Below are 18,012 nucleotides of genomic sequence, written 5' to 3'. Positions count from 1 at the left end.
GGCTTGCGTGTTTTCTTTTCTTTTTCTTTTTTTTTTTTTTAATTATACTAAATTTCCTGTTGGGGTAATTTTTTACCTACTGACTACTAAGTGAAGTGCTAAACCACTACACCACGGTTGGATTTTAAGAATGAAAAAGAAATACATTAACATGAAAGGTAAATACGTAAACAGTTAAATAATTATTGACAATTAAGAAAACTTACTGTTTCGTGTTTCTTATGATGTTTTTTGTTGAATCTGGTTCAAGTGCAGAGTCCAAAGAAGTTATAGAGAAAAAAATTAGAAACAATATCCATCACAGTTTTAATAGCAAAGTTTTGCGATGTGAAGAGATTTGTTTTTACGCGTTTAGAAATAATTAAGAAAAGGTGTCATTTGAAGTATAATATACAAGAAAAGAAAATGCCAAATGAAAATGCCAAATGCCAAATGATTTTTTCTAATGCCAAACGGTTTTCAAAAATGCCAGATTTTTGGAATCTGGCATTTAAAATGCCAAACTGGCAACCCTGAGCGAAAAGGAAGTGTTTCGGAAACTAAATTGGAACAGCGCATGTGCAAGGACATAAAGTCGTGAAAGTACTTCCAGGATTGTCATAATAAATTAGGATTTTGTGTTGCACCAGAGTGATAGAGCAGACTGATCGTTTTTGAGCAACGACTTAATCATTCATATTAATGGTTGCTTCTATTTAAAAGTATGAAGAGGCCGCGGAATGTTGACTGCGGAAAAATTCGTCGTCCGCTCAAAAGAAGAAATATAACAGATGGTATTTACGGAAGGTAATTGATGCTGTCTTCTCAACCAGACAACATTCACATCAGTTTCATAGAGAAAGACCAGTTTGTCTTCTGCTATTGTTACCATGACCAATGATTGTTTGGAAACCAAACAGCACTATTTGTCCAAAGTCTCTCATGTTATGACACATTATGTCATATAATTGTACACACTTAGGGAAAATCTAGATGTCAATTGACGGGAGATCATGCCCGCCCACAATGATCAGGGCTAATCAGAATCTGAAAATAAGCTGGTGCTGGCAGTTACCTTCTCGACATTCATAACTCGTACTTTATTATTAGCTCTGACCCCGAGTGCTCACTCTCGTCGATTTATGATTCTATTTTATACTTTAGTCCAATTCAATCTCACCATTAATTGATACTTATTTTCTTATCTTACAATTGCATCTGGTCGGCGTTTTGTATCGACTATGACTATGAATATGAATTAGTATATAAATATAATATATAGATAGAAGAATATTATTAATTTGCTTCTTCTTTAGTTAGAGTAAAGTAAAGATTAAGGCGCAATTAGTCTTGATCAGTTTTTTTCTCTCCTTTCTTTCATTTCCTTTTTTCAGATAATTTTGATAGTAATGACATGGATTCTCAAATATAAATATTTCACAAAATTGAACGATTGCAGCATGAATCATGTGATAGTATTAGTATTATTAGTCAATTTATATTAGATAGAGACGAGTATGAATATGTGTTTATATCACACACATGTCAATCTCATAATCATACCACAAGCCATCTCAGTTTATATTTCTTTTTTGTTCGACATAGGGCCTAATCGTTATTACTCCATTATTAAATCAAATGTAAGATAAATGTAGTTTTTGGACAAAGGTGATATTATTCCCTTTTCAAATTTTATATTCTCAGTATGAGAAAAATAATAGTAAGATTATTCTTATTGCCATTTATTATTTTTTAGGGGGTTGGGAGTAGGGGAGTGATTTGAGCCCAACTGTATTTCACTTTTTTTGCTTTAAAATTTTATTTTTTCTAATAATAATTATTAATTTTTTTATTTCCGCCCTTGATTTCTCAAGTCTGGGCTTTGATAAGACTTATTTTCATAAAATAAAAAAAATCAAATCAAATCTGAAATGCTTAATTGGTTTTAAGAAATATACCATCAGAATTTAATTTCTTAAGTTCAAGGCCGTATTTATTGTTGAATAAATTAAATATATCTAATTTGTTTAATTTTCGCGTTTCATTAATGGATATCACTTAAATCAGTGATGATAATCTTCCACGGAATTCCATGGTATTGGGATTATCTCAGAAATTTTCTGCTGATTTTGCCATGTCAAACATTTTCCTCTGATGAAAGCTCAGGTCAAGTGGTGGATCCGTGAAAAAATCACCATCATGTCTTGTGTCATATTTTGACACCTGTACTCAGTTCTTGTATGAATTTCAGTGATACTCCCATTTTTATGGCTTCAGTCTAGACGAACTGGTGCCAGATGTCAACAGTGAGACAAGGCAATTGGTCAAAAAGGAAGGGGTGGGGGAGGGGATAAGTGAGTAGATTTTATTTGTAAGTAGGTCAAGAGTGGTAGTATAGTTATAGGTCAGTTAAGAAGTAGTGATATACGAAGCTATATTTTATGTTATGATTTTGTTTGAGTTTGATAGATGACCGATAAATTGTCCTCCTTTTTGACAAATTGCCATTATCATCACTGATAAATTGATAGTATTTTGTTCAAAAGATTGGTCTTGCTAATATTGAACAGGAGTGAATTTGTTGTGATTTTCTGCCTGTGTTTTTTTTTGGGCACAAATATTAGTATTAGTAGTTTCAGATTGGGTGTGACTGAATGTGTTCTCTTTCAGAATTTTTCATAACTACATGTGTGTGCGTCGGTGAATTATGAATTTACTATTTTAATGTAATTTTTTAACAACATTCATTGCACGAACTTGTCATCTCTCTCTCACTCTCTTTCTCTCTATCTCCCTCCTCTTTCTCTCGCTTTCTCTCTCTCTCTCTCTCTCTCTCTCTCTCTCTCTCTCTCTCTCTCTCTCTCTCTCTCTCTCTCTCTCATCATTTTGGGATTACAATTTTTGATGCCTTTTTTCTCTCCTATTAAAAAAATTTTTCAGCACATTTCTGTATCTACGATTTCTGTTGGTGTGGGCTCTGGTACTGATGGCAGATTTTATTCTGGAATTCCGATTTGAATATTTGTGGCCCTTCTGGTTGCTACTGAGGAGTGTATACGATTCTTTCAAGTATCAAGGATTGGTAAGGATTACTTGTTTATTCAATAATACAATATAATAATTATAAGGGTAATAGTAATACTTCACATTAAATCCTGTAAGATTGGAGAAAAGGTTTCTGGATTTTAGTCGAGATTAACAATACTTTTTAACTTTGTTCCATGTTTAGTTTTTCCCGGGACACTGTGACTCACCAACGTCTTGCTCACTCCTCTTTGCTGACTTTAATATTGTAAATACGTTCACTGTAATCATTCACACGATCAAAAGTTCATGTCCAGAGTCGAAGACTTTTTAACCATTAATACAAATCACAAGCTCCATTCATCACTTCAAAATGCTCATCACCATCATTGTCATAATAATTGAAATGAGCTTTTATAGAGCGTACAATATCCACTAAATATTCTCAAAGCACTTTACAAGGGGTCCCTGGCCAACAGTAACATGTAGGACGGGACATGACGCCTGTTAGGCGATATTACAATTTTTTTCGGACAGAGACAATGCTGTTAACGGCCGGTACTCATTCTACACCTGAGTACGGTGAGAGAATGTGAGTAAAGAGCCTTCTCCAAGGACTCAACGATGCGCCGAGCGAGTCTTGATCCCAGGATCTTCCGATCCGAAAGTGAGTGTAATACCGCTAGACCACATAGCCGCACATAATAAAATCTGAAATAGTGCCTGAATACTTCATTCTCATCACCAGAGAAAAATTTTTAAAGTCAAATTTTGAAGAATCATAAAGCATGAAAGTTAATAGATCCAACTTAGTAATTACTTGCAAGGGAAGCAATTCTAGAACTGATATACCTTCGAAAGAGTGAAAATGGAGAGTACAGACGATACAAGTTATTTTGCATTTTATTTGTTTTCCACTTTAATTTGTGTATTGTGCTGACGAAGGGTTTGTACCTGAAACGTCCATTGTCTGTATTGTTCCCATACGAAGCCTCTCCATTTTCACTCTTTCGTTAGTGTTTTCACCTGATATTCCTTCACAGGTTACAGAATTCACTCATCCAGTATGACTTTTAATGTTCGGTCAAATCTAATTATTTGGTACAATTGTAAATCTTCAACTTCAATTCAATTTATTTCACAAAGGTCAGTTTACTCTACATCAATAATAGTCAATCAATTCAAAAACCGTATTTATATTCTATCTTCCAGGCCTTCTCTGTGATCTTTGTATGTATCGCAGTCACATCAGATGTCATCTGTTACTTGTTTATACCAGTGCAATGGCTGTTTTTCGCCGCCAGTACATATGTTTGGGTACAATATGTTTGGCACACAGGTGAGTGGGAAGGAGGAATGTGGACTCAATGGGCATTTTATCTTATTGCTCTATGCCAGGACCTTATGGCCTTATCGTAGTAAATATGACTTAACATCGTCTTGATTGATCAGTTTTTTTTGTCCCTTGTTGATAGCCATATTCTTATGATTTGGAACTGTTTAATCTTGTATAAACACAAAAAGTGGAGTGTTAGAAATAAAAAAAAAATAAAAAATAAAGAATGTGATTTGTGATTGGTAAAGCGAAAGTAAGAAATCATTTTTTTCAAACAATACTTAATCTTGATCCAACTTTCTCACTAGTCTAACTTGAAAGAAGTCATGGGAAGTTTGACAGTCATTTGTTGACAGTATGGTCTTTGCTTTGTACCCGAAAGGTACCGAGTTGATCACCCGCCGCTGCGTTGTGTGGCCTTGAGCAAGCAATTGCTCAATTTGCTGCGCTGCACTGCAGCTGACGCCTGGGTTATTCCAGTCGTCCCTTGGAATAGACCCTATTATCAAATTTCCCCTATGAAATGAATATAGGGAATTTTATTTTTTTATTTTATTTTTATAAATGTGAAGTAATTCATTCTTTATATCATAAACATTTTTTTTTTGTCTGATTTCAAATGAGCCACTGATTTTGTATCCCAGCTCTATTACGTTTTGCAATTTAACACCCGAGGTAGCCAAATTTGCTTTCCATTTTCTTTATTAAGTTATGTATATCTTATTTTATTTTCCATCTGCAGAAAGAGGCATCTGTCTTCCTACTGTTTCCTTGTGGTTGCTCTTTGTTTATATCGAAGCATCAATACGATTGCGAGAGCTAAAAAGTTTGCCTTTCAATTTAGATCTCTGTAGGCCATTTGCCTGTCATTGGTAAGCATTAAATTCAGTCAATACTTGCACTATAGAGTACTTTACTTTGTATTTGTTAAATGAATTGAAGAGGCTATTTGATACAGCTTTACAACATTGTCACCCCGGCGTGTGGCTATTTTGTCATTGTATATTGTTGCTTTGTTGAGTTAATCTTAAAACAAAAGCATCTTGTTCTTCCCATATCACTCATGCGCAGAAAAAATGGTCATGCAACAAAAACATTTTTTAAAATCAATTGCTTAAATTTGTATGTAAAGTCCCTGTTGAAAATAGGGGGTTTAAATTTTGATATAGGTATTGTGCTTGCTCTCATTGCTAAATAAGTCTCATGAATGTGCAATTGTTTGTTAGTTTGGTATATAAACTCTATATCTATATGTGTGGCTGGCTGAGAAAATCTGGAAAGATGCTCAAATTTCATAGATTGAGTTATGTATCCAGTTGTGTATACCACATCTTTCTGATAATTTACCTCTTTAAACTTTCTTTCTATGTCTATTAGAACCCAAGTTATGAACATTTTTCTGAATACAATTTGTTGCTATGGGAAACACTTTATCTTCGATTTTGGCTCATATCTCGAATCAAAGCTTGCCGCATCTTCCCGGGTTTTCTCAGCCAGCCTCACATATTGAAAATTTATAATACTGCCATATTGTGAACCAGAATCTTTTGGGCCAAATCTAAAGTTTTACCATTGTTTTAGTTTAGACTTATTATCATCGAATTTTTGTCTTGAAGTTTGCGAAGGTTTACTGTATATTATGTTTGTGTATTATTGGTTGTTTTTTATTTTTTTTTGTTTTTACGGAGGGTCAGGTGTCCTTAATATTATCTACCAATTAGAGAGATAGAACAGAAAATATTTATTCTACATAAAATTGGTTGGGTTAGGTAGATGAATACGAGACATCTTATATTGGCCACAACTGGAATGATCAGTAGATTTGCTTATGTGTTGGATGTATCATAAATATTTATTTTCATCCAGTCTTTTGATTATCACTTATCTTCATGATTTTTTATTTCAGTATTGGTTACCCTGTGGTGACATTAGGGTTTGGTTTCAAAAGTTATGTGTCATATAAAATGAGATTGGTAAGTAAAAGCATTCTTTTATTTATCATTCTTTACCAAGACACCATCATTTAAGTTACATTTGTTTTTTTTAGATTAGATTTTGGTTTTTAGGGATCTTGAATGTGTGTTGTACCATGACTAATTTTCTTATTTTCATTTTTGTCATTTATTTATTTTTTATTTTTTTTACTTCACTTTGGAAAGTCTTGGGTTTAATCATTTTTGACAAGTTGATAGTCATCTAAATTCATCAATATTTGAAAACAGTGTTGTATTTTGATTTAATCTATATTTGTGAAAGAGCGAGATTAGTTAAAACGTATATTCATCTCATACTATCTCTTTCTTATATTCTTAGCTGTTTTGTTTTGTCATATTTCAAAATTTTTGAAAAAAGTGTTATCATTGATATCTTGATTTCCTTATGCAGGTTGTCTGACGAAATAAAATGAATTGATATATTCGTTTTCTCAACTTTTTTTTCTCTCTCTTTTTACAGCGGCGACAAAAAGTTATACAAAAAGAAAATGATTTTTATCTTCAAATTTTACAACAAGCATTACCTTCTGAAGTTCAATATGCAGATAAACCCAAAGGTATTTCACATTTATTATAATTATAATATGTCGAAACAGTATTCCCAGTATTATTATTCCAAGGCTCAAATATCAAACTATAATCAAGATGAAAAGTATACATCCTCTGCTATTAAGGATTTCGTGAAATTTTGCTGTATTTAGATTTTTTTCTCGTTGAGTCCCTTCCCTTTTATTAGACCAAGGAGTGAATATTTTATGTATTATTAATGAGAGCTCAGTTTATGGCAGATTCTAAAAACTTTCTACAATTGCTTCATTTTAGATACGTGTCTGTAATTTGGAATAATCTTCAGAAACATAAGGGCAGTGATTTTGTTAATGTGACCTCTATTACAATCTGTTTGATGAAATGAATTTGTAGAAATATATCAATGCTCACTATTTGGTTGTGGAGCGGGGCTTTTATTTTGTGGGTGTTCTGTGATCACTTTTTAAAAAATGTTCCGACTCAAGTCTTTGTTATCAAATTTTGTTTTTTATATTTTCCGCAATTTTGTTTTGCATTTCAGCTTTACCTTCAAAATCAGAAGAGGAAATAATCTCAAATGGTTCCAATCCTATCAATAAAAAAGTTTCATCATCCCCGAAGGTAGACGAGGAAAAAGATTCATCGTCATCCTCCAGCAATGCCAAGTCAAAATCCACAAAAGGTGCAGACGTCAACGAGGATGACGAATCAGAATATATAGAGAAAAGTTTACCTAGGAAAGCTTCCAACAATGTTAATCAGTTTAATGAAAGTGATGACAATTTTGCAAATGAACAGCAGGTGGGAAAAGCATATAAATCGGGGAACAGCGTAACAAACTGTGTCACCAATGTTAGCAACTCATCACTTACATCCAATAAAGCAAGTAACAAACAGCTGAATAGCAGTAAAGACAACGTTGGAAATAATTCGTCCTCTTCAAATTCTTCATCAACACATTCGTCGTCGTCGTCGTCTTCGACTGTATCGAAAAAAGGGAAAAATATGAACAAGGATGTACAGCCATCTTTAACACAGAACACATACGCAAATAACAAAGATGAAGTTATAGTCAGGTATGGTCTCTTTACTATTGTTTGGCACTTAGAAATTAAGCTGAAGATTTTGTTGTTCTAAGAAACCTAATATCATTTTTTTAATTTTTTATCCTGATGTATTGTGCGGCTATGTGGTCTAGTGGTATGACACTTGCTTTCGGATTGGAAGGTCCTGGGTTCGAGCCTCGTTCAGCGCATAGTTGAGTCCTTGGAAAAGACTCTTTACTCACATTCTCTCATGGTACTCAGGTGTAAAATGACTTCCTGGCTGTTAACAGCGTTGTCTTTGTCCAAAAAAAAATACAATATCGCCTAACAGGCGGCATGTCTCGTTCTACATGTTAAGTGTTGCTGTTGGGTAGGGACCCCTTTTAAAGCGCTTTGAGCACATTTATTGGATATTGCACTACATAAAAGCTCTAGTTTTTTATTGATATTATTTATTATCTGAATTTTTTTCATTCTCCCAAATATTTATTCCTGCCATCATTTCCATCAAACTTCATCGTCATTGTGATTATGCTCATCTAATACTTAGTTGTAAGCGTTGCCATTGTCAAAATAAATATTTTGAAATGTTTGTCACAGTAGATTCAATTCAATCAGTCCAAAATGTGACATGTCTTTATAGGATGTTTCCTTAACAAACTGTGCTTTTCAAAGCTTGTGGAGGCATCAGACAGATAGCTGACACCAATGCCTACAATTGACAACAAGGGGTCATTCAACGAGGTACCGAAAGCCACTGTGAAGATTGGAACTACACCGGCAGTAATTTTTTGCACGGTTTATTCACCTGTGGAACAGCCTTCCAGAGATTGTTGCTAATAATGCCACCAAATTAGACCTATGTTATGGACAGGTTTGATATGGTGAATCTTTGTAATTCTTCATCGTAGGTGGTTTGCAGTTTTGAGGACAAAGAACTCAATGAATAGTTAGTATTTAAAGCCCCTCGTTTACATCTGTTTTTGTATGTGAATTAGATCATACTCAGGTGTAAAATGAGTAGCTTGGCCATTAACAGCATTGTCTCTGAAAATTTTTTAAAACTATCACGTCGTGTCCCATCCTCAATGTTAAGTGTTGCTGTTGGAGCATGTTTAGTGGATATTGCGCTATATAAAAGCTCAATATTATTGTTATTATTTTATTTATTTTTTTATATTTGATTTTTTGTTTTGTTTTGGTTATGCAGGTTGGAGACGGATGTTAAAAAGTTGAAAGCTGATCTTCAGTCCAGTCGTAATAGTGAGCACGAGCTCAGATCTCATATAAATAATTTGTCTTCAGAGGAGAAGTCTTTGCGCTCTGAGCTCTATCAGCTTCAACAAGATAATGAGAATTTACAGAACAGGTGAGTGACTAATTGAGAATGAGATATTATTTTTTAATATTAAAAAAAAAATTGAAGCAGTGGAGAGCATTGTTTTTTATTTATTTATTTATTTATTTATTTATTTATTAATAGTTTATTTTTTTCCCGTTAGCTTAAGATGTATTATTTGTGACCATTTTTCTCTCAACTTACAAAATATTTTTGTATTCTTTTTTTTTACCATGAAATTGTGGTTTTCAATTGCAATCTGTGATATTTAAGTTATCACTCATGTTCATTATGAAAAGTTTTTAGATTTAAGTAGATAGATTTGCAATATTAATGTTCACTTAGTAATGATGGCCATTACTGCTATTAAATCAAGGACTGAAATAACAGCTATAAGGATAGAAGTATCAGTCGTCCAATATCACCTTCTCAAAACCTGCAGGCAACTGGAGATCATGTGTGTGTCCCTTAGTCTATCAATTGTCCAATCCCATCTTCTCAAATCCTGCAGACAAATCAAGTTCAGTTATGTGTCCCTTTGATTCATTTTCTGTCTAATCCCGTTATTAACATTTTCTGCCTTTAAAGTGCATTTTTATTTTCATCCCTCTTCAGGTTGCACAACTTGGTGACATCCAAGCAGCAAGACAAACAAAACATTATCTCCCTAGAGAAAAAGTTGGGTGAGGAAAAGAAAGTGAGGCAGACTGTAGAACAACAGCTGGCAACAGAGAAGAAAAATAAAAGTGTAGCTGAGGCTCAGGCAACTGCCAGGGCTGTGGCCATCGCTGCTGCTGCAAGGTAAGACTTTGTAGAAATCAAGTTGAGATGTGGATAAGGTAGATAACTGGGTGGGGTTCCTGGCGTCCCATAGTGGGAAGGGAGACACTTACTGTGTCTTCTATCCCCCTATATCTGTTTTCCAACATGTTTTCTATCTCTGTCTTGGAATGAGATTACTTGGTTTTGTCCTGGCTCTGGCCGGCTACCCAGGCTGGGAGGGAAACAGTCAAATGTATCGTATTGTTTTGGGAGATGATATTTTTTGTCTTGTAAGTCATCTCTCTGTTATGCATTGTATTATTTTTTTTTTTTTTGTTATATATAATAATTTGTAGACATTTGAGTGTATTCCTCTCAGTGGGGACATGTGCTAGTGTCTGGATGAGACTTTTAGGTGATCTCAAACTAAGTACTTTGATAGTGTGCTCTTGGAATCTACATCTGTATCCTATTTGAACCAATTCCCCTTTGTCTTACCTTTTCTTGGGTGCTTTAATTGTAATTCTAGAACTTTTTACTATCCCATTTTCTTCCTTTTTACTGGCGCTGATGAAGTAAACATACCAATCCTTATTTTTTGATTTGTTGATACCTAAGAATGACTCGCTATTAAAGTTGTTAAATTTGGAATCAATTACATTTCACTTATAGACCCCAGAGGTCGAAGCATTTAAGAAAAAAATTCTCTTTGAGTAAGAGAAATAAAAATTCTTCACTTGTTGGTTGTTGTTTTTGTTATATTTTGAATTGTGTTTCACTTTCCAAACCAGGGATAACACCAACACACAGTTGACATCAAATTAAAAAAGGTCACTTATATATCTGTCGTCTTGAATCCGAGTCTATAAAATTTGTTAGTTTTTGAGGGGTTTTTTTCCTCTCTTTTAAATGGAGATTTTGTTGTCTACATTGAAATCAGCTGTCTTCTTGACTCCAGAAGATACCACTTTTTCATCCTATCTTTTTATCATTTCCAGGAACGAGTGTTCAGACAGTTGTAAAGCCAGAAGAAGGGAATTTGACAATGAGGTAAAACAGCTGCGTCGTGAATACAAACTGAGGGAAGATCAGTACAGGCAGTTGGAACGAGAAGTTCAGGTTTGTTATGCTATTGATTATGAACAACTTGTCATGCCCTTTTGAATAAATTGGAGTATATTTTCTTACAATTATATTGGAAAAATTTGTATAAGTTATAAGTTGTATAACAAATTGGTAACATCTTTGATATTCCCGAAAATGGACTACTGAAATGCACTGTTTGTTGGTCTCACAAAGGATAAAATAATCAAACTCCAGAAAATACAGAACAAGGCAGCCCGCGTTGTACTGCAGAAAGACAGGAAAACTGCAGCTCCCGAATTACTAAAGCAGCTGCATTGGCTGCCAGTGGACCAGCGGATTAAATATAAATCTTCAACTATCGTTTTCAAATGTTTGAGGGCTCGTCACCAGCATATCTCTCAAACCTCATTGAACGGTATAACCCACAGCGATCGCTTCGATCAACGAACAACCTCAAATTGAAATCACCCCGCTGTCGAGTGAAGGCTGGTGAACGGGCCTTTCAGCATTCTGGCCCACGGTTGTGGAATTTACTACCACTAGAAATACGTTCTTCGTCTTCACTAGAGGAATTCAAACGTCGATTGAAGACATTCTTATTCCGACAGGCTTTCTTTTGATTATGTGTATAATTAGTGTTGTTTGTGTACTGTGTTAGGGCTTAATCTATGTTATGCGCCCAGAGCCCTCCTGATGAAGGGATGTTTGGCGCACTATAAATCTATACCATTCTTCTTCTTCTTCTTCTTCTTCTTCTTCTTCTTCTTCTTCTTCTTCTTCTTCTTCTTCTTCTTCTTCTTCTTCTTATTATTATTATTATTATTATTATTATTATTATTATTATTATTATTATTATTATTATTATTATTATTATAAGTTACTTTACATTGACAGCTTGATAAACTGAATGACCCCATGAGATAAGAACAGATCTAAACTTATTTTAATCAAACAATTTTAAACCATGTAAAATGGAAAATTTGAAGTAGGCAAGAGCTAAAGAACTGCATTCGCCTCTTTGACTCAATAAATCTTATTGAAAAGGAAAGATTAGTTCCTTAGAGCCTATATTCAGGATTTTGGAGCTTTATTGTATCATGCTGAGGGCAAAATTATTTATTTCTGAAGCCATTTAAAGTGAATGTTTCTTTTTTTTCCCTTGGAATTTACGAATTTGTGAAATTTCAAGTAGGCAGCTCTGCGTTAGAGTGAATAAAACATTGCACTAACATTGTGAAGACTTAAGTTTTAGCACTGCCTTTGACATCTTATTTAGTGTTTATGGAAAACTTAATGTTAAGAAATAAAGGTCAATGCTATATTTAAATGTGATTTTTCCCTTTTCAGAGTCTGAGACAAATGAAAGAAGACTCAGGCATGCTTGTCAAAGCCCTGACTACCATGCGGGAGAAGAACGCTGAAATGGAAAACAATTTGTGTGCCGAGACCAGGTTCAAGCAAGATCTCTTCTCTGCTCTCAACAAAGAACGAAATGAAATTAAAGTATTGCAAAGTAAGTTTTTGTATGTATGTGTTGTTTGATGCAAGGGAGGATTTGCAGTGTAAAACCCGTACTCTTGTGCAGAATATAGGTATTAAATTTGTCCCAACTATCGGGAGCTTCTGTGGTGTAATGGTAGCACGTTTGACCGATAATCAGAATGTCTAAGGTTCGATCCCCAGTCGAGGTAGACTGATTTTTTGGGGGATTTTTTTCTTTTCTCTTGTATTTTTCTTTCTTTGTCTGGCACCTTTCATAAACATTTGTTCAAATCTTTATCTTGTACCGGTGCCTGCTCCTTGATTTCTTAATTTGATATTTTGAATCATTAACCTTTTTAAGGATTTGATATTAAGAGCAAGCTATGCAATCCACAGATAAAAGTATGCTTTTTCTAGCCAACCTTTAACCTGTGTGGTCATATAAGTCACTGTAAAAGTTATTGTTTATATATTTTACCCGTAAACCTGTATTATTTGAGGAGCTAAGTTTTTTTTTTTTAATGAGCTGGAATTGTTGTCCATAGTGGGAAGGGAGGCACTTACTGTGTCTTCTACATGCTTTCTGTCTTTGTCTTGGAATGAGATTACTTGGGTTTTTTTCCTGGCCTTGGCCTGATACCCTAGCTGGGACGAAAACAGTCAAATGTATAGTTAGAGTTTTGGGAGATGATGTATTTTGTCTTTTAAATCATCTCTCTGTTATGCACTGTATTATTTTTGCTTTATAAAGATATGGTTAGTAAATATTTGAGTGTGTTCCTCTTATTGGGGACCTGTGCTTGTGTCTGGATGAGTCTTTAAGGTGATCTCAAACTAAGTACTCCCATAGTACTCCCATTCTTTGTCTTGGAATGAGGTTACTTGGTTTTGTCCTGGCCCTTGTTGGAGTCTTGGCTGGGAGGGAAACAGTCAAATGCATAGTTATTGTTTTGGGAGATGATATTTTTTTCCTTGTAAATCATCTCTCTGTTATGTATTATTATATTTGTTATTTTTAGTGTATAATGTAAGCATTTGAGTGTATTTCTCTCGTTGGATTTTGTGCTTGTGTCTGGATGAGACTTATAGGTGATCGATCTCAAGCTAAGTACATTGGTGGTATGCTCTTGGAATCTACATCTGATCCCTATTTGTTCCCAGTTCCCTTTTTGTTTTACCTTTTCTTGGGTGCTTTAATTGTAATTCTAATTCTATCCATTTTCTTCCTTTTTACTGGCGCTGATATAACCTAAATGTGTTGCAAGCGGGTGGTTGGATGGGAGCATCACCCTTGAATCATATACCTATGATGTTCGCATGGGTGTACGATCCGATAGTGATGTCGTTTCTTCTTCTCTTTACTAGCCTATCCTGCTTCTTTGGTTTGTGATTGTATTTTTGACAGGGGATATTTTTTTTCCTGTAAATCCTCTGCCTGTTTGTTCTTGGTTATTTATAATTTAGCTTATGATATCTTTAGGTTATGATTTTGATTGACATTTGTACTATTTTGTTAGATTGCTTGTTTTTTTGTTTCAGCGGTCTCTCATATAACCTCAATTGTGTTAGAAGAGACCTAAAGCAACAAACAAACAAAATGTGTTGCAAGCGCCGTAAAACCCTTAAAAACAAACAAAACAACAAAATAAGTAGGTACACTGATAGTGTGCTCTTGGAACCTACATCTGTTCCCTATTTGAACTAATTCTCTTCGTCTTACTTTTATTTGGGGCTTTAATTGTAATTCTATAAATTTTTACTATCCCATTTTCTTCCTTTTTACTGGCGCTGACATGATCATAATGTATTGCAAGCGCCAGAAAACCCTCAAAAGCAAGCAAAACAAACCTCCGCAACTGCCAACTGAAACAAGCTTCGGTCCTAAGACATCCGTCCACATTCAGTCACTGGCTTATTCATCCATTCACTGATGTCATGTGACCATCTTCTTCTTGGTCTCCCTCTCCCTCTTTTACCCTCCACAATACCCTCAGAAGAAAAAATTTGTTCAAGAGTGTCATGTCCCTTGATTTGTCCAAAAAAAAGCAAATTTTAGTTTCTGTATCATCTTGATGAGATATGGCTCCCTAATGCCCAGGAACTCTTTCACATTTTGGGGTTTTTTTTTTGCTTTCCCGGGAATGCAGAGAAGAAAATACTATGTGAAAACACATGCCTTCTTTTCAAATTTTGTTCTTATTTGATTTTTTAAAACAATAGCATGTATTTGGTATCAACTACTGACAGTTTTATTTATATTTATCGTTATGTTTATTTTAACTTTGTTCAAAAAAGACAAAACAATAACAAACGTCCTTCTGCTTGGCATTGTTAGATTCCCTCGCTTAGGTATTCCATGGATGAATATAGATAATCTTTTAAACAGATGTCTAGTTATAACAGTTATAGCCCAGGGTAACTGAGGGTTAATAATCTAGCCGAGGGAAAAAAAGGAAAGCCCCTGAAGTGGGGCTTGAACCAAGGACCTCCTGGGTCACAGTGCACAAGTTGGAAAAGGATGTCTAATACATTAAAAAAAATATTTACTCTCTAATTTCCTCAGACACGGTGGCAGAGAAAGAAGGCCAGATTCTGGAGTTGAAGTCGAAGATTGCCGAGGTAATGGCTCTCATCCCCAGCCCTACCTCCACCAGCTACCAGCACCACAATGAACGCAACTCATCTCCCTTATTCTCCTCTGGTTTCTCAAACGGCCCCAACATGACCTCAAACTTGCCTGCCGCAGTTTTGAACGGAACTGATCTAGCATCTTCATCTGAGCTGAATCCGAACGCATCAGACTACACCCCCAAATCTGCCATCTAAATGTTAGAAATTGGACAAAAAAGAAAGAAAGAAAACAATATATAAAAATATTTTTTAAATATTGGGAGCTAGTAGTGATGGTAACATTATAAGCGACTTAAAAAGTCAGATAGTTGTTATATTTTTTCATCTGTTTTTTCTTCTCCTCGGTTTATTACAGTTACGGTAGCAAGCGGCGTTACTGTGTTTCCTATATTGAATTCTGTTGTAATCTCGGCCTTATCAGAACCAAATAAAGAGACTGCTAGAACTGTTATATGTTTAAGTTCTATCATCACACGCAAATGCTGACAAAAATAGATGATATTGGGTAAAATGATAATGCTGGATGTCGATAATGAATTGATTTTCATGTTGTTGTTATTTGTTGCTTTTTTAAAAAGTTTTTTTTTTTTTTTATGCTTTCTTTCCTTCTAGTAAGGAGGGCTGAATGCAGCATGTAAACAATGATTTTACTTTCCTTTTTATTTTTATCTAGGCCATGAATACTTCCTAGCTTTAAACTTGCTGTGACATTTTTTTTTTTTTCTAAGTTGCTTTAGAATAGGAACAATAATTCGTATTGAGTGATTTTTGTTAGAAATTATGAATCGGGCTTTGGCAGGCATAAGTGGTTATTAAATTGATAAAAACAGGCATTGGCGTATGTGGTTATTAAATTGATAAAATCAGGCTTTGGCATAAGTGGTTATTAAATTGATAAAAACAGGGTTTGGCATACGTAAATTCACTGGGAGTCTTATCAAAATGACATGTGTAAAACAAATGTATTAGTAATAACTCACAAGGAGTTGCTAAATATGACAGGTATAAGTAATAACTGAAAATTAACCCAAAAAAACGGTAAATAAGACTTGTATAACAAGCATTCATATTACTGATAAGTAGTAAGCCTCGCAGCCTGAATGGCGCTTGCTGAGAATTGTGTAATTCAGTCACAGATTTTTTAAAACCTTGATGAGTATAGCTGCTCTCTCCATCCTTGTTGTTAATTGTTTCCATTTGTTATGGTCCTGGGCAAGAGTTTTGAGGCTGATTAGATGTTGTTGTGACTTTAGTACAGAGGGCACTTCAGTTTTTCTTAGTTCTTCTGGGATTAATTCGGCCTCATCTGAATCTAGAAATTTCTTTTATGTAGAGAGATCCTGATTACTGATAACTCACAAAGAATTGGTTAGTTTGTCGGATATAAAACAGTGATGTTGGTGATAACTTCATATAGGTTAAGTTATGCCTAAAACAGGCCAAGATATTAGTAGGTATTGAATAAACTATTGAAATTGGGCAGTGGTATTATGGATAACTACCCTGGGATTGAATGACAGTAGAGGAATACAATATAAGTGAGGATGGTCCGAGTCTGACCTCAGCATGGCTATCAACATTGGGATGGAGATTGTTCAAAGTTTATCAAAAAGTTAATCATATTTTTATTGGTCATTGTGTATTATTAGCAGTGTCCCCAGTAGAATATTATAGCGTCAATTGAAAATAATAATACTATGTTCATATACAGGAAAGCTTAATAGAAAACAAGAAGGAAAAATGAAAATTCCCGTGAGGAAATTTGTCCTTAGGGTATGTTTCCAGGGAAGGCTTCGATATATAACAATGCACTGCTGTATTGAGTAAGGGTGTGGTGGTTTGCTTAAAGTACTTTAACCGGATACCTTTAGGTTACGAAGTGAAGACTAGTTTCCTGTGCCACAATACCCCTAGTTCTGGTCTGGACCCAAAAACAAAGTTAAGAATATTATTTCTTCCTTGTATAAAATTCAGAGCAGTTCAGTCGAACAGAATCTAAGGTGAAGTAACATAAATTTTTAGGTACGTATAGGCCTGATTTGTCACTTTTTTCTAGACATCCTTGACTCTAAACCACTCATCCTTTTTTATCTTTTCTCTCCAATTCCTCCATGAGGTACTTTGCGTTGTTGAATTGAATCATCAATTATAGTCCTTGGCATTGGACTGCCATCATTTCTTTGTTTCTCTAACGTAATGTACAGGATTTTATAACCTGACCGTTTGCCACATGGGAAGGCTCTAGATCACTGAGTATGGAGAGAATATTGTCATGGTTGCCAATTTTCAGAATATGTTACAGTGCATGACATAATCAGTCGGATGGTGAAAAGGATTGAACTGAGACATTGCCAAGTTTAGTTAGAAGGTCAATTTTTATCCAAAATGAGTTCTTGTCATAAATGATTTAATCAACCCTTTTTGTACATCGTCGGGGAATTATCTAAAATGAGATCTTGTCATAAATGATTAAATCAACCCTTTTTGTACATCGTTGTGGAATCTCGAAGCTTAATTTCACTTCTAAATATTTTTTACAGCTATTCAAGTTGAAAAAGTATGAAGTTAGAGAAAAGTTGCTGGATACCTTCCCCATACATCTGACTATAGCTTCATGAAAAATCATCCGATTTACTTCAAATAAATAATAATATGCTCTGGGGAGAAAATTCTTTCAGAAAATGAAAAATATATAATGCAAATCCAAAATTTTCACCTTCCGACTGATTATGTCATGCACTGACACATGTTATAAAACCCTCAGCGTATTTTCCAATCACCTGCTAAACTGAAAAAAAGTAAATA

General features: G+C 34.6%; 1 protein-coding gene across 2 annotated transcripts; it reads left to right on the top strand.

Moving 5' to 3' along the window:
• The first annotated feature begins 529 nt into the window (after positions 1–529).
• Positions 530–16,948, top strand: LOC144967432 (macoilin-1-like). 2 transcript variants are annotated; one of them, XR_013644388.1, is made up of 13 exons: positions 577–786; positions 2,920–3,061; positions 4,216–4,342; positions 5,082–5,211; positions 6,246–6,312; positions 6,794–6,890; positions 7,403–7,937; positions 9,118–9,276; positions 9,862–10,047; positions 11,007–11,127; positions 12,442–13,268; positions 13,534–13,844; positions 14,186–15,432. XR_013644388.1 is itself a non-coding variant. In XM_078904678.1 (12 exons), the coding sequence occupies exons 1-12, from the start codon at positions 704–706 to the stop codon at positions 15,400–15,402; spliced, it is 2,076 nt and encodes a 691-aa protein (XP_078760804.1). In that variant the 5' UTR covers positions 530–703; the 3' UTR covers positions 15,403–16,948. The 2 variants fall into 2 exon arrangements, 1 of the variants encoding a protein (XP_078760804.1); XM_078904678.1 differs by lacking the exon at positions 13,534–13,844 and having other exon boundaries at positions 530–786; positions 12,442–12,607; positions 15,140–16,948.
• Positions 16,949–18,012: the final 1,064 nt, after the last annotated feature.

Source organism: Berghia stephanieae, chromosome 3, assembly GCF_034508935.2.
Source record: "Berghia stephanieae isolate SIO BIC M18660-M18661 chromosome 3, UCSD_Bste_1.3, whole genome shotgun sequence".
Classification (NCBI taxonomy): domain Eukaryota; kingdom Metazoa; phylum Mollusca; class Gastropoda; order Nudibranchia; family Aeolidiidae; genus Berghia; species Berghia stephanieae.
This window is presented reverse-complemented; position numbering and strand designations above follow the sequence as displayed.